This window comes from Cydia splendana, chromosome 11 (genome assembly GCF_910591565.1).
Source record: "Cydia splendana chromosome 11, ilCydSple1.2, whole genome shotgun sequence".
NCBI lineage: Eukaryota > Metazoa > Arthropoda > Insecta > Lepidoptera > Tortricidae > Cydia > Cydia splendana.
The window spans coordinates 5,895,185-5,912,450 of NC_085970.1; the positions used below are offsets into that span (position 1 = coordinate 5,895,185).

The following is a 17,266-nucleotide window of genomic DNA, read 5'->3' on the forward strand; positions in this document are numbered from 1 at the left end:
ACATAAAACTTCGAGGAAATAGAGAAAATATATAAAAAAGATAAAATTATGTTAAAATAGGCTTTTAAAAATAAATGAAATAGAAGTATTAAATTTCGTTTACTCTCGTCGATAAAAGTTGTATTTTGAAATCGTTAAATGTAGTAGAAAACGATCTGCTGTTGCAAATTGATTCAAATAGTGAAGTTTTAACGAACATTCTGAACTTACCTGATTAAAATACCTACTCAAACGACACTACCTACTCAAAGCGGAACAAATGACAACTTCTAAACATTAATTACGAATTTACAAACAGTTTTGGATGTTCAATTTCGTCTTTAATTTATTGTCTATTCTTCATCAGAGTTCTTGTCTATAGAGTTCACGCGTTTGCTGATTTCATGTTTTGACTTTTGGTTTGTATATACTCTTATCTAATGACATAAATAAATGAATATTCTTACAAAGGAGGTATCGCGAACATTGAAATTTGTCTATTTGCGTTCAATTCACTTGAATAAGGCAAAAGGGAAATGAACTTTCTTCGTATTTCGATTGTCGCGGTAGGTTTTGCATGCCTCCATAACATGATAGGTATCTTAGATACACATGGCGGATTATAGATTTTGGCACCAAACATTTTTATTTTGTTTTACCTGCATAAAATTCAAACGTAAAAAGAGTTGTCACCATTTGGATCCAGACCCTTTACCTTTTTACCAGACCTGACCAGAGAAGGTTGGAAACTTTTGCAATAGTTTAAAATTCGTCTGAAAATAGGTACCTGTTGAATTGTATTCGTATGGTAGGTATAGCTTCGACGTATAGGCTGCAGAACTGCAGGTCGTAGGAGGAACAGCAGTAGGTATTAGTGTTCAGGGATCACTGACATTACCTGAAACAAACAAGAAACATGGTTATGTGATTTATTATGTACTTAATTTTAACTGTAGGTACAATCGTACTACATAATTGCTGGGAAAATATTGTTATAATAGTAGTTTTAAATTCCTGTCAGTAGCTATCCAAACGAAGTGGTGCCAGCGTCGCGCAAAAGGCGTTTTTCATTAAGTTATTACAGAAACAAATTTTCACAAGAATTGTCATTATCTCTAAAACAAGACCGATTTCAGAAAATTTTGTATGAAATTTTAGTCTCTGAATGCGGTGAAAAATACACCTTTAAAATCTGTCGGGTTTTACCAGCCCACAGTGTATAATAATACCATATGATACATGAGAAGCTTATATTTAAAACCTGTTATGTCACAAAAAATTAAAGTTCAGTTAATGTCATCAGTCTATAGAACATTAAAAATAGCACCTAAGTATATAAAATGTTTCTTTACTGCATAAATCTTATTTTCCTATACTATAGTATTATATTTTTTTATAGAGGAATCATATTATGCAAAAAAAGTTTTGTCCACAAGAAATTTAAACTGAAATAAATGGCATATACTAAGAAAAAGTGACCAAGGCCTCTAGTGCCCCAGGCTGGAATCGAACCAGCGTCCTCTGCTATCGCGGCAGGTGCCTAAGCCACTCGGCCACCGGGTCACAGCGGCATAGGTCAAATTTTTCCAAGTATATGCACCTCTTACTGAAGGCTTATGGCGCCCCCTAGCCATCTCTAAGGTAGAACAGTATGGTTCGGACCTTCTAACTGGATCACTCATGTGATACCGAGTTAGCGAGAGAGATGGCGCTGCCAACAATACTAAAGTATCGGAACAAATTAAATTATTTCTGAAAAATATTTTAATTTGTTTTTATTTTATTATATAGTAGTGTTTCTACTTGATAAAAACAAATTAAAATATTTTTCAGAAATAATTTATTTTGTTCAGATACTTTAGCACAAGAAATTTGTTATGCAAAATGTGATTTGTCACTTTAGTTTATCCAATCGTAAGTCTATTTTGCCGCCATTTTGCCTAAGGAGAAAACACTTACCCCCTTTATTCATAAACGCGCTACTAACCTCAATTTGCTAATAATCGTTTGTCTTTATCTGTCGTTTTGACTTATGTATTTGTAAGAAAGGGATAAAACATAATTTAACTAAATCAGGCCCGTAAAGTTTTATGAATAAGGCGGTTTATGTCTGGTTTGATGTAAATTTTCTTTCGTCTAACCTCTGAGGTTACGAACAAAATATGATTTGTCCTTATAACGTTCGTGCATAAAAGGTTTTCTCCAAAATGTCCAAGCATTGCAAGCAAGCAAGCACGATTTGTCCATTTTTAAAACGCAAAAATCTACCTAAGTTAATTTGTATTAGTAGTTATTCTGAATAATTTTAAAATGGTATTAGTCTCCAATATTGTTATTAATTAACAGCGCACAGTTTCAGTTGTATCAATGTAATACGAAATAATCGTTTTTTTTCATTTATCTGTTTGACATATCGGTGACAAATCAGGTTTTGAATATAAGCTCCTCACATAAGCTCTCGGTTTATTACATGCAACCGCCGATACATATATCTGGCCGAAATACGCTTTTTCTTATAACAGCTTTCACTTAGCAATTATGGAATCCAGCTTAACGACTCAACTCCATTAGTACGATTAATATATCGCACAACAGCACAATTAATAGGAAACCAGTTTCCTATTTTCGTGTATTTCCCAAAGTCGGGCGTAGGTATCGCATTGAATCGGGCCGTCGGAGAACTTTAATTACTTACCTACACAATATTCGAAACGCTTTTGGCACTTTGTGCCGTTTGACCCTTTCTTATTGTTTGCGAGATGCGCTTTATACAGCCTGTATCTGAACGAAAAGCAATTACTCAAACCCGTTAATGTTTATGTTTTAGGTAAGCAAGTTTTACTATGGGACCAACCCCGAAATCGCGAAAAATAAATTGACTCTCCCATAGGAAATTTCAACATCAACCAGCAAAATGTATGAAACATCCAATTTTTTTTCCGCGATTTCGGGATTGGTCCCATAGTAAGAGTTGCTCAGTATGACCTGATCATTAACGGGTTTGAGTAATTGCTTTTCAGATACATACTGTATAATTAGCTTACTATCTACAAAACTAGCTCATTCCTTATATTTTGAACCCTAGATTTGCATCAAATATTTGTAATCGGACGTCACAATATACTGGTCTGTTGACTCTATTGTAGCCAAGTACCACCCACGGGGCCGATATTTGAATTTCGAGCGCTCGATTTCGTGATTTTCCCTTCTATATAGTATCTCCACTACTATGCACTGTGCGGAAAGAGAAGAGTCGTGGCATGTAACGGAGCCTATACATTTCACGACTCTTCTCTTTCCGCACAGACTCTAGGCATTTAAATTCTAGTAGAGTCTGTGCGGAAAGAGAAGAGTCGTGACATGTAGGGGAGCCCATACATTTTACGACTCTTCTCTTTCGGCACAGACCCTAATAGAATTAATAACGAGTGGTCAATACCACTACTGATACCACTAGATTCCCAATAGGTATCTGTTCTTCGTATTTCAAAATTATCAATTCGCCGTTTTCCACAGACTTTCGAGTGACGAAATCGAGCGTTCGAAATTCAAAAATCGGGCCGCTGATCTCGTAACTTCTGTGTTGTTTTACATTGCGGGCCGAATCATTTTGTATGATTAATATTTTCATTGTATTTCTAAACAAAATTTATATGAATATGCTTCTTAGGTAATCATTAAATATTCGCCCGTATTATTGAGTTTACACACTGTATTATACCCATAACGATCTGATACAAACTGAGCACGTACCTATAATGTTTTCTTTTAAAATAACTTCGTGCATTTTGTCGTAATATGGACTGCAATACTCGTATTTCATTACTTGCAAGTCACTGATTCAGAAAACACGTACTTTTCTTGTAATATTAGAAGTTGTTTCCCAGAAGTAGACAGGCGGCAAATTAAAAATATAACGTGGCGTTTTAGAAAAGACGAATTGCGAGTCTTAACTAGACTCTAGTCTTGGAAACACTATAAGTACATGAAATGTTTTTGGTGAGATTATTCATATCATATTAACTAAACCTAATTATTTATGTTTGTTCCATGATGATATCTAATTGAACAAAATAACCGTGTTATTGTAAACACAAGACTCCTATAGAAAATGGTAAGACCCAAAATCGGGGTCCCTATGTTTGACATAAAGTTTTAAGGGGCCCTGTCAGTTGTTCGGAACTGTCAAAATTTTGTTCTAACTGACAGGAGTGACAGGCCGATACCGTCTGGCGGACTGTTAATCAGTGGGCCCCTTTAAGTCATAATGAATTATTTGTAATATTATCCTTATCTTGTCTTATTAGTCCTATTTCTGAAACCGTTAACTTTTCAGGATTTTCGTAAGGTTGTCCAGGTTATCCTATAGACAGGTTAGGTTAGGTTTATTTTATGGCAATCTTGAAAAGTTACGCGCTGAAAAAGCCAAATTATGACTAAGGAAAATGCGGACAAATAATCCATTATGACTTAAAACTTTATGGGAAACAATAATAGAGCGACCCACCGAAATCAAATGATGAATAACAACATCAAGTTTAATATCATTTCCTTCAAATTATTCTTAAAACACATTAGTTAAGTTTTATGCTAAAGCTCGCAACCACATGTTTCACATTTGTCCTAATACAAGCTTTCTTCGTGACATATTTCTATGAGTTTGGGGTCGGTATAAACAATAGTTAACGTAAGTAGGGAGGTAATCCTAGCTTGAAAAACACAGCGATAAACGACGTATCACTGGGATCAGAGACGATTATACAATAAACACAACGAAATAAAAAGAAGATGGTAGCGAATGCCATTTGGCATTAAGTCCGCCATTTGTAGATTGTTGTATATATTTTGTGCAATAAAGTTCAAATAAATAAATAAATAAAGCCTTAACAGTGTTACTTTCGTTGCATACTGCTAGAAATGGACTAACAGTTAGTCCATCTCTAGCAGTATGCAACGTTACTCACTAACTGCACAGAAGTAGAGTAACAGAGAGTGGAGTGCTATATAAACATGTGTACCTACGAAACCATGAAATAAAAATTAAAGTAATTTAAATTGATGTAGTAGCCGGCTAATACAATGTTGTGCAAAACTTCGGCGATTTGCAATCATTAAAATTCGCTGCGACAAAGATTCAACGAAATACCCAAGTATTTTTTTAGGGTTCCGTACCCAAAGGGTAAAAACGGGACCCTATTACTAAGACTCCACTGTCCGTCTGTCTGTCACCAGGCTGTATCTCATGAACCGTGATAGCTAGACAGTTTTCAGTCAGCTAGAAATTTTCACGGAACCCTCGGTGGGCGAGTCCGACTCGCACTTGTCCGGTGTTTTACATGTTTTAAGCTTCGCGATAAGCTTAAAACTACAGCTCACAGAGTCACTAGTATACTATGGTCATCTCGGCTAGGTTCTAGCTAACTTTTTTTTTTGACGGAGTGGGAATACGTTTATGTACAGTGTGTTGGACTCGCCGCTCCTTTCCTATCTCCTGGCAAGAGACGGGGAGAATTTGGCCCTACCCACTAAACCCACTCCGGCGTTTCACCCTCTCTGACGTTCGTGAGGGCGCACTGGGATCGACTGGGATGACATTCCACCACGGCGCCCTCCAGGTTCTAGCTAACTAGCTAGCTAGTTTATCAAGTGGAAAATAGCTGTCTTTGTTTACTGACTAGTCTTTGATAGGATATTAACATCAATTCCTTTTGGTTAATCTGGCTCAGTCAGATGTCCCATTCACGGCGTCGCTACGCTATTAACAAGACATTTGCACCGCCATTTTGTTTCGTTTAGGCTTAATTATTATTTACCCTTTTTCCGAATGCTTTTGATACAATAAAGCGAAGAAATTAAGTCGTCTGTGAACGCGAATAATTTCCGTGTAAGGTTTTCTTTGGTACCTTTTCAGGTAATTTTATCGCACGTGTAGGTACCTATAATTAATTATATTGCTGCCCTCCCATGGTCTGTGACGGAACGGGCTAGTGGGCATAGTCTCATACTTTTTAATACAAAGAATATTTTTTTGCCTGACACGTTCCTACTACGGTCATGGTATGATACGGTGTAGTGGGCAGAGACCTTTAGATTAGGCTTATTATTAACCGGGCAACTAAAATATTAAACAGGAACTTTCACTGGGCATATAATAATATAATTTGGCTGTGCATTAATATTTTAGCACCAATTAATTTATATTAGCCTTAAATTTAAGCATCATATTACCCTACAGACCGCTGATGTTCATGCCTATGGATTTCCCTCTGTCACACGTGCTGACCTCGATCGTACCCTCAAAAAAATGTTAAAAAGTCGTAACACTCTTGACATATACGACATATCAGTCAACATCCTGCTGTCGATTTGGCCATTACTTTCGGATACCCTAGTTGCCCTCATCAACGAGATGTTAAAGGAAGGCGTCTACCCCGACATACTCAAGAGCACACGAGTGTGCCCCGTCTACAAAAGTAAAGGTGATAAAACATCCGTTGATAGCTATAGACCGATCTCAATAGTACCCAACATATCTAAAATCATCGAGTCCATCCTATCCCAACAATTAATGAAACATTTCGAGAACGACTTACTGACCGACAGACAATTTGCTTACCGAAAAAACATGTCTACTACTACTGCAGCGTATAACATGATTGATAGCATCACTACCGCTATCGATGACAGGCACAAAGTAGCTGGCATTTTTTGTGACCTGTCCAAAGCTTTCGATGTCATAAGTCACGATCTACTTATTAAAAAGCTTTCATGTTATGGGTTGCAAGGTAATCTCCTAAAATCTTTTTTAGAAAACCGAACACAGACAGTAGAAGTGATGGCGGGAGGGAAAAGAATGCGATCAGGGACTGGCAACGTGACGGTGGGAATCCCTCAAGGTTCCGCCCTGGGAAATACCCTATTTCTCGCATTCATAAATGACCTGCCATCTGTTATCGAAGACGGCCAAATCATTTTGTTTGCCGATGACACAACTGTAATTGTCAGTGCTCCAACTTATGAGCAACTTAATTACAAGGTCACGAGTGTATGCGACCAGCTTAACAGATGGTTTTCGGCAAACGGATTGATTCTTAACGTCAACAAATCGAACGTCATGCTATTCTCGGGTAGGTGCGTCCCTAACGCGAATATCCAATGTCCTATCCCGACAACCGATACGTGTAGGTTTCTAGGATTTACATTGGATCCCACCGTGAGCTGGAAGCAACACATAAACATGCTGTGTGGTAGACTGGGTGGTGCGATCTTTGCACTGCGCAAGGTGAAACCATTGGTTTCAAGTGCTGCGCTAAGGCAGGCATACTATGCATACTTCCACTCGCTTATGATATACGGCGTGATCTTGTGGGGTAACTCGACCGACGCGGACAGGGTGTTGCTCATGCAAAAAAGGGCGCTGAGGACTATACTCGGGCTAAAACAGAGGCAGTCCTGTAAAGCATTGTTTGCGGAACATCAGATTATGACCCATTATTCGCAGTACATCTTTGAGGTCATTATGTTCACGCGTATACAGCTGTCTCAATTTAAGCGAGTGGAAGTTGTGGGCAAATGCCTCCGGAGCACGGGAAAACTTCGGACTGTTCCGCGTCGCACAGCATTGCATGCTAGAAACCCACGTGTGATAGGTCCGACTTTCTATGAGCACCTACCAAATGAAATAAAAAATGAGACAAGTGATATGACGTTCAGACGCAAACTAAAAATCTTTTTACTTAAGAAATCCCTATACTCTGTAAAGGAATATTTATCAAATTGAATTGACCAATTATAATTGTGTATCTAATGTAAATTGTTATTTTGTTATCTTATTTTTAAGTTGTTTATTTCAATTATTATTTTATTATTTTTTTTATTTCTCATTTGACATGTTTGACATTGTTTAAAAAAAAAATATATATATATATTGATAGGTACTCTGTAGTACTATATTAAAATTGTTTTTTATTTTTCTATTATCATTTATTATCTTTGACATTGTATAATTTGCTATTTGAATATTTTGACATTACTAATATTTTGTGATATATTTATATACCATTGTATATAACTACTTTTCAACTATAATATCAATTGTAATTTAATTATTTGCTTTGTTTTGTATCCTGACGATCGCTATACGATAAGTAATTGCTTCTGTATTCTTTTACATTAACTATGAAAATTGTATTGAGAGATCAATAAACTAAACTAAACTAAACTATTATTAAAAAAACTGGCAGCAAAATCAAGCCACCCAAAAAAATTATAGGGAACTTGAATTGATAGGTTGGCGTCTAAAATAATAAGTTGGCAACTAATATTGTAAAGCGATCATAAAATTTGGTTGTTTATATATTTTGTACATAAACAGAATACCTAAGATACCTATATACATAAGCTTTAAATACTCCATTTAAAAATAATTTAAATTTAAACATATGCATACCTAGTACTTTAAATTGACAAATTTCCTAATCCACAAAGCACCACAAATTTATTTACGTAATACCCTATATGTTAGCATGATCTTACTATACTTACTATACTTATAGTCGAAATTCCTAATCATGAAACACCTAATGGCCATTATACCTTTAGGTCTTTAAATTTTTAATGTCTAATTTCAATAGTTACCACTGTGTTCTGCCAGAGTCAAAAGATAGGTGCGACGACGAGCGAAGCGAGGAGGAGCGTGTTAGATTGACCGTGTATTGACCAAACAAAATATTTTAAAAGAACTTCATTTTAAATTAATAGATAGCCGTTGTGGAGGCTAGACTACAACGACTCCAGAGGTTGGCCTGTATGGCGAAACTATCCATTGTGGAGGCTAGACTACAACGACTCCAGAGGTTGGCCTGTATGGCGACAACGGGCTGCATGAGGACAACACCAACCGCGGCCCTGGAAGCCTTACTGGGCCTCCCGCCGCTGCACCTCTTTATACAACAAGAAGCGCTGGCTGCGGCGGTACGTCTAAAAAAATCTAATCTCTGGAGACCGCCTAGGGTGCCACACACCGAAATCCTCTACGAGGCCATAGGTAAGGAACCGCTTATAGAAGCGGTGACTGACAGGATACCCAAGCAGTTCGTCTTCGACAAGAAATACAAAATACAATTACACGAAGAACCCCATGAAGGACTCAACCCAAGGGAGCTGAGAATCTTCACGGACGGATCAAAAACAAGGTCAGGCACTGGCGCTGGGGTTTTCTCAGAGGACCTAAACATACACATCTCGACACCACTTGGTGCCCATAACACAGTCTTCCAGGCGGAATGTATGGGCATTATAATGGCAGCACACGCAATCGTCTCAAGGGAAGTAATGGACTACCCCATCCGCATACTCTCTGATAGTCGATCAGTACTACAAGCTCTACAAAGTTATACTCTCACTTCAGGGCTAATTTACGAATGTCACAAAGCTCTGTCAGAGGTATGTACCACCAATGGCGTAACTCTGCAGTGGATCAAAGGACACAGCAACTCACGAGGTAACGATGCAGCCGACATCCTGGCGAGAGGTGGCTCGGAACTGAAGGTGGCAGGACCTGAGCCAATCCTACCCCTGCCATATGCCTGGCTCCGGAACACGCTGCGACACAACACCAAGGTAAAACACCAACAATACTGGTCTAACCTAGGCACCTGCAGGCAGGCAAAGGAAGCCCTCCCGACACTCAATCCCAATCTGTCGCGGAGACTTCGACAGCTGAAGAGACCACAGCTCCGGCTTATAGCCGGGGCAATAACTGGACACGCCTCATTTAACAAGCACCTACTAACCCTACGTGTTACAGATAGCCCCCTCTGCAGAGCGTGCATGGAGGCAGAGGAGACAGCCGCCCACGTCATTCTCGAATGCCCAGGGGTGGCAAAATACCGGGCACAACACCTCGGCTCACCGGGGTCTCTCCCAGAAGTCGTCGGCAACGTCAAGGGTCTGCTAGGCTTCTTGGTAGAGTTGGGTTGGCAGGAATAGTGCCGCCAACCCAATACGCAAAATAGGCGCGATATTATGACGTCGAGTTGCGGAAACCAAGCCCGCGAAAACCTATAACCTATAACCTAATAGATAGCCGTTTTCTTTTTAAAATGTGCTTCATAAACAGTCTCCAATATAATAATTCAGTTGCCAAATAAATATTTGGTACCTACCTAAAAATAAACAAAAGCTGTAACGGCATTAAAATACAACTCATATTGATATAACTATTTTAAGGCTCCGGTTTGGTTGCCAAACGATTAATTTTAGTACCCATTTCTATTATTTTAAACTACCCAAATTCGATTAATTAGGGTCAGTTGCACCAAACTGTTCGTATCGTTAAAGAGTTCGCTAAATTGTTATGTATGGAAAGTTTCATAGAGACGCGCCGGGGCGCGCCGGCTGACGTTGATCAGTCTGTCAAATGTGGTTGGTGCAACTGGCCCTTAGTTGAGCGGTTAAATACGTGCCTTTAGATTATATTGTGGTCCCGCCCATGATGCCGGCTGTCAATGACTGTGCGAGCGTGATAGCAATATAATTATACGCGTGCAATAGAGATAGCAACAGGCGAGTCAAAGTATGAAAATCCTTGTGTTAACCGTCTTTCAAAAATCACCGCGCCTGACATTTAAGTGGTAGGTAGACGGTAGATGTCAGGCGTCTACCTACCATTTATGTCAGGCATAAGTGGTAGGTAGACGCCTGACATCACTACACCCCATAAAACAAAGTCCCCCGCCGCGTCTGTCTGTTTGTGTGTTTGTTTGTTTTTGTTTGTTTGTTTGTTCGCGATAAACTCTAAAACTACTGAACGGATTTTCATGCGGTTTTCACCTATCAATAGAGTGATTCTTGAGGAAGGTTTAGGTGTATAATTTGTTAACCCGTGCGAAGCCGGGGCGGAACGCTAGTAAGTGATAGAGCTATAGAATCGTGCAGACACGTGCAACAACGCGAAAACAAATTTTAAACGCTGCACCGACGGTGCATTGCAAACGTAAGCCAAGTTCCCACTATTTCCTTTGTCAGGGTCACAGAAGCTATCGGGTGAAGGCGGAAAACACCGCCAAGTTTGAACGGAAGTACGGGCAGGAAATTCCCGGCGGTTGTCGCTGCTTTCTGGAAGCTTGGCGAATGTGGGCGGCGGTTCCAATTAGCGTTTGCTGTTTTGCCCTTTTTTAAAGCAAATAAAATGTGATAGATAGGGATATACGTAATGAAGCAATAATGTATCATCATCAGACATCATCATCATCATTCAGCCTATATACGTCCCACTGCTGGGCACAGGCCTACTCTCACTCGCAAGAGGGCTTGGGCTATAGTCCCCACGCTGGCCCAATGTGGATTGGGGACTTCACATACACCTTTGAATTCCTTCGCGGATGTACCTATGCAGGTTTCCTCACGATGTTCTCCTTCACCGAAAAGCTAGTGATAAATATATAAAATGATATTCCGTATATGTACATTAAGTTCCGAAAAACTCATTGGTAAGAGCCAGGATTTGAACTCGCGACCTCCGGAATGAAAGTCGGACATCAGATCCACTCGGCCACCACCACCACCGCTTAAGTACTAGCCACGTCTAGTCGCCTGCAAACCGCACGGAATCGGAATAGCAGCAGTAGAATGAAGTGAAATAGGTTTTTTTACTCAAGCCCGATGGAATTTCATTTGTTAGCTCGGTTGCTTTTACAAGGGGCTACTTCTTCACAAGTTTAAGAATGTTGAGTAAGTTTAAGATTGTTTAGGCAGGTCTGAGTTTTTAGGAAAGAGATAAAATATTATCAAACTACACAACGGGACTTCATCGCGTATTTAAGTTTTTAGATTTACCTCCGACGTTTCGAGGACGGCGTCCCCTAGATCCCTAGTGCGCAAAACGTTCAAACTGATAAACAAGACCAAGTGCGGGTAGTTCGAAAAACTCGCGCGGCTTGAAGATGTTGATGTCAACTTGAGCCAGTCTTCTCCGAGACCACGGGGACAACGCCGTCCTCGAAACGTCGGAGGTAAATCTAAAAACTTAAATACGCGATTAAGTCCCGTTGTGTAGTTTGATAATGTTTAATAATCGTGAAAGTTTAAGTCAGAGATAAAATAGCGCATAATATTTACCTGTGGGTTCAGTCAGCGTCAAAAGTATATACCTACCATTCTGTAAAGATATAACTAAAAGAGGTATACAAAATTTATACGGGACCGCTTATGTGTGGAAAATCCGTGCATTGATGTCAAGTTTGTTAATTCTTGAGCTTTATGTTTGTGCGTAATTTTATAATTCACATAATTAATCTGGTTCGTATTAGTTATTGTAACCATATAAAGCAATTTATCTATCTTTATGCATACTCTGGAATACGAACCCTTTTCCTAATAAACTAGATGAATCATAATCAGATTTAAAGAGACTACCCTTACTAATTAATAGAATTTACACCGGTCACTTTTCAAAGTAAATTTATTCTATTTATTTACCGAGACCAATCGTGCATAAATTCCCTTTTCCTTGTTAAAATAGCTTTATAAGATTTTAAACGGCCAATTTCAGTAGTTCAATTAACTTTCGCCCTTCATTCTGTTTTGTATAAGTAATATTAGTCTATTTATTTAACGAATTTACGCTCCACCGTAAAAGGCAGCAACTAGAAACCGCTTCACTTTAATGTATGTGCCAACAGTTCCTGTCCTCTGCCATCAAAACGCATCTACGTCCAATTTTCAACCTAAAACTAACCAAGTAAAGTCTAATTTAGCTTGAAAACACTATTCGTCTTTACAATTTTGCCGTCCAGCCGGCTAGCAAGTGAATTAGAGCTGTATTACGAACCATTAGGGTTGATTGTAAGTTGTTGGTTTTCTTCAACAGGTGTAAAGCAGCGGTAGAGAACTGAAGGTTTGGTTTGTTAGGCTCGGATACGGCTGGATGTAGGGAGTTGTTTACACTACCCCTGACTTCATGAGATTTGTGTACACTTTTGTATTATTTAGGTTTATTTACGGTGTTGGTTATTCTTTAATTACTGTTTTATTCGCATTAAAGATAAATTAAGGCACCAATTATTTATTACTTAACTATTAGAATAAGTCTCATACTGTCTCGTTAGCCTGTGTTAAAATTAATTATTATGTACCTACATACATAGTAGAATTTTATATCTAATAAACATCACACCAATATGATGTATGATCGGTAAGAACATATAACCTCAATTATTTGTAACATAACTAACTACATTTGGAACAGTTTCTATTTTAAGGTTTCATTTCCAAGGTTTGATTGTTAAAGTACCGTCATTAAGAAATGTTTTTGCAAAAACTTTTGTGGAACTCTCGTTGGACAATGGTTTTTCGAGCTGAATTTAAACAATCTTAGGTACAAATAGCAACAGTCTTAATTTTAACTTAATTTGGACCTTATTACAAAAGCCATAAGGTCGACCGATGGACAGTCAAAAGTGTGCGCGACGGTACCTAGGGATTACTAAATATTAATTTAAGTTTTCACTACGGTTAATAGCAAAGTTCGTTAAAAACAGCGCGTTGGGAAAAGTGTTTCTAACTTGAAACAATTAAGTGCAGGGTAGGCGTTATCTGTCACTTCATTGTAAGTTATCTATACATATAATAAAGCTGAAGACGGTCGAAAGTCTGTACAAGGAAGATATTTGAATAAAAGTTGGCCGGGGATACTTAGAATTGATAACAGAACACGTTCCAACAGTTTTTAGAATTTTTGTCTGTTTGTCGGTTTATCTGTTTATCTGTTTGTCTGTTTATTTGAACGCGCATCACGTGAAAACGGCTGAACGGATTTTGATGAAAACTTTACTAATCTGTCGAGAAAATCCCCGGCCAGGTTATAGGCTATAAAAATTCAACCCCTAAAAGGGGGGGTAGCCACAACATTCGATTGACTTAAGTTTGCCCCTGAATCGTATGGCGCTACTTAGGAAGGCGGGGCAAACTTTTTTCAAATATGTGCTAACACTATAGGGTACCCTAGTAAACTAACATGATGGCGCTGAATTTAATACGATGTGACATAAATAAGCCACCAAGGAAGGATTTTGCCAAATTAACTCTAAGTTTAAAAGACTCCTCATCTAAAATTTAAATCAATCGTACGGATATCAACAAATTTAATTGAATAATTGTGTTGATTTAATAATACAACAAAATTAAACGACAGTAAATTAATTGCCCCTCATTGCACAGTGCCATCTTTTGGGGAGCTGAGTAAACATTAAGTAACCAAGAAAACTAAAAATGGGTTTACATAGTTACGTAGTGGTAAAATAAACACACATATCAACACGCGTATAATTGCATAAAATTATTTATTTTCTCCGTCATGAATTATACCTAATCGTAATTATATCGCATCCATATCAAATCCATATACATACGTATCGCCTCCTTAAGCACTTAATAATGGCCACGAAGGTGGGTACTTTGAAAAAAAAAACATTGACCTCTGTGATTTGCAGTGCCGGATTAACCCTTTTAAGCAAAATAAGCACTTGCTTAGGGCACCATGTCTAGGGGGCACCAAAAATTATCGAAAATTTTTCGCGCTCGCTTCGCTCGCGTTTTCAATAACATTCTGAGATGCTTATGATAAAAGTGACATTCGGGTGGCGCCTGCAGCAGCATTAGGTACTCTGTTGCAACATTACTGCTGCAGCACTGTCAATTTTCGTGATAAAATGATGTGACTGATTTCCACACTAAAAGGAAAAATGTACAACTGTCTATCAAATTGGGTTTTTTATATCGAAAAATTGTCGCGCTCGCTTCGCTCGCGTTTTCAATAACTTTCTAAGATATGATAAAGGTGACATTCGGGTGGCGATTGCAGCAGTATTAGGTACTCTGTTGCAACGTTACTGCTGCGGCACTGTCAATTTTCGTGATAAAATGATGTGACTGATTTCCATACTGAAAGTAAAAATCTACAACTGTCTATCAAAATGCGTTTTTTATATCGAAAAATTTTCGCGCTCGCTTCGCTCGCGTTTTCAATAACTTTCTAACATATGACAAAGGTGACATTCAATTTTCGAGATATAATGTTGTGACTGATTTCCATACTAAAAGTAAAAATGGACAACTGTCTATCAAATTGCGTTTTTTTTTAACGAAAATTTTTCGCGCTCGCTTCGCTCGCGTTTTCAATAACTTTCTGAGATATCATAAAGGTGACATTCGGGTGGCGACTGCAGCAGCATTAGGTACTCTGTTGCAACGTTACTGTTGCGGCACTGTCAATTTTCGTGATAAAATTATGTGACTGATTTCCGTACTAAAATTAAAAATGTACAACTGTCTATCAAATTGCGTTTTTTATATCGAATAATTTTCGCGCTCGCTTCGCTCGCGTTTTCAATAACTTTCTAAGATATGATAAAGGTTACATTCGGGTGGGGACTGCAGCAGCATTACTCTGTTGCAACTTTACTGCTGCAGCACTGTCAATTTTCGTGATAAAATGATGTGACTGATTTCCATACTAAAAGTAAAAATGTACAACTGTCTATCAAATTGCGTTTTTATATCGAAAAATTTTCGCGCTCGCTTCGCTCGCGTTTTCAATAACATTCTAAGATGTTTATGATAAAGGTGACATTCGGGTGGCGACTGCAGCAGCATTAGGTACTCTGTTGCAACGTTACTGCTGCGACACTGTAAAATTTCATGACTGATTTCCATTCTCAGCTGAAATGCAGCAATGAACGTCACTCAATTTGCCAAAAAAATTCAATGTAATCTTGATGACCACATCAAGGGGCACATCAAATGTGTACCTACGTAACGTAAACAAAGCCATGTCAGAGAAACGTCGGTTGACCATTGGCCGCCTATTTTCGACAGAGGGGAACGCCTGTTAATGACCACTCCGTTTGGTTATATTCTCTAAATTTAAATCACGTGTAAAATTTGAATAAGGGCGAAAAAAACTATTGATTTTGGAGTGTAATTTTATTTAGTGGTACCTAATTGTAAAATATTTTATCTGGACTTCAGTCCTCTAGCATATCCACTTTATTCAATTTATATGTCAACTTTACTTCAAGTTCCGCCTCCAGGGGAGAGGGAGAGAAATTAGGATTAGAAATTAGCCGCTTACCGACACAGACCGAATTACACGCGGGCGGAGCCGCGGGCACAGCTAGTTTTGTATAATATTGTATAAGGAGACAACCGCTTATTAGCACTCTATAGGATTATACTGTACGTAGTAAACTTGAAATGTAAAACCTAAACTATAGTCTGATAGTCTTAATGGGATATCCAACCCAATATATTAATGTAGTTGTCAAACATTGCGTACCTATGGCATTATTGCGAAAATATTTTAAGTGATAAATACATACAGGATCTTTTTTTAATAACCTGCAATATTTTACGATGTGAATATATAGGGAATATATACTGAGCAACTTTTACTATGGGACCAACACCGAAGTCGCTAATATGACTGACACAATTTCCCGGTAAGAAAAGTTGTTATTCGTAAAAGTATTAATTGGCTAAAATAAAATTTTATATGGGCAACATATACCTACCTACGTTGGGCCTACGTGGAATTGCAATATTTGACGTTGTCAACAAGCGCGCTGTAAGAGTTGAGTTCCTTCTCAGGCACAATTCCAGCTCTAGTCAGACTTCGGTAGTTATTCTAGTTCGTGGTCCAATACTAAAACTTGACATTTATCATGCCAATAAGGAGGTGTTGCTTTACAGTTCACACACGATTCCCTGCGTCGCCAAGTTTTACACTATCACTGTAGAGAGTGTAGAGAATGCAAAACCGGTTTCCGTTTGCAAACTTAGCGCAGACGGTCCCTAGTTAGAGGATAATATGACATTTACGAGTTTCTACACATGTCGAGAGGTACTTCGAAACTAGTTTCTGATCTTGTGATCAGTCAGTCTGCCAATCAGCTTATTCTAGTTATTCTGTACGTTGCAAATGAGATTAATCAGGGGTCCCTTTGTTTCCCATAAAGTTTTAAGGCATAATGTATTGTTTGTCATATTATCGTTAGTCATAAAACTGAAACCGTTAACTTTTAAGGATTTTCGTAAGGTTATTCTATAGATAGGTTAGGTTAGGTTAGGTTTGTTTTATGGCAATCCTGAAAAGTTATGCGTTTCTGAGAAAAACCAATTATGACTAACGAAAATTCGGACAAACAATATATTATGACATAAAACTATTTGGGAAACAATAGAGACCCGATTGATCAATATGGTCTCAAGAAGTAAAGTACCTAACTAC

The 17,266-nt window shown here is 38.2% G+C and overlaps 2 protein-coding genes across 2 annotated transcripts in view; one reads left to right on the forward strand and one right to left on the reverse strand.

Annotated features, from left to right (window-relative positions):
• Positions 1-17,266, reverse strand: part of LOC134794765 (allatostatin-A) — a 124,322-nt gene that overhangs the window by 87,778 nt on the left and 19,278 nt on the right. The gene's annotated exons all lie outside the window — the stretch shown is intronic.
• LOC134795206 (uncharacterized) lies at positions 8,845-12,856 on the forward strand. Its single transcript, XM_063767038.1, has 2 exons — positions 8,845-9,600; positions 12,851-12,856. Exons 1-2 carry the CDS (start codon positions 8,845-8,847, stop codon positions 12,854-12,856), a joined length of 762 nt encoding a protein of 253 aa, XP_063623108.1.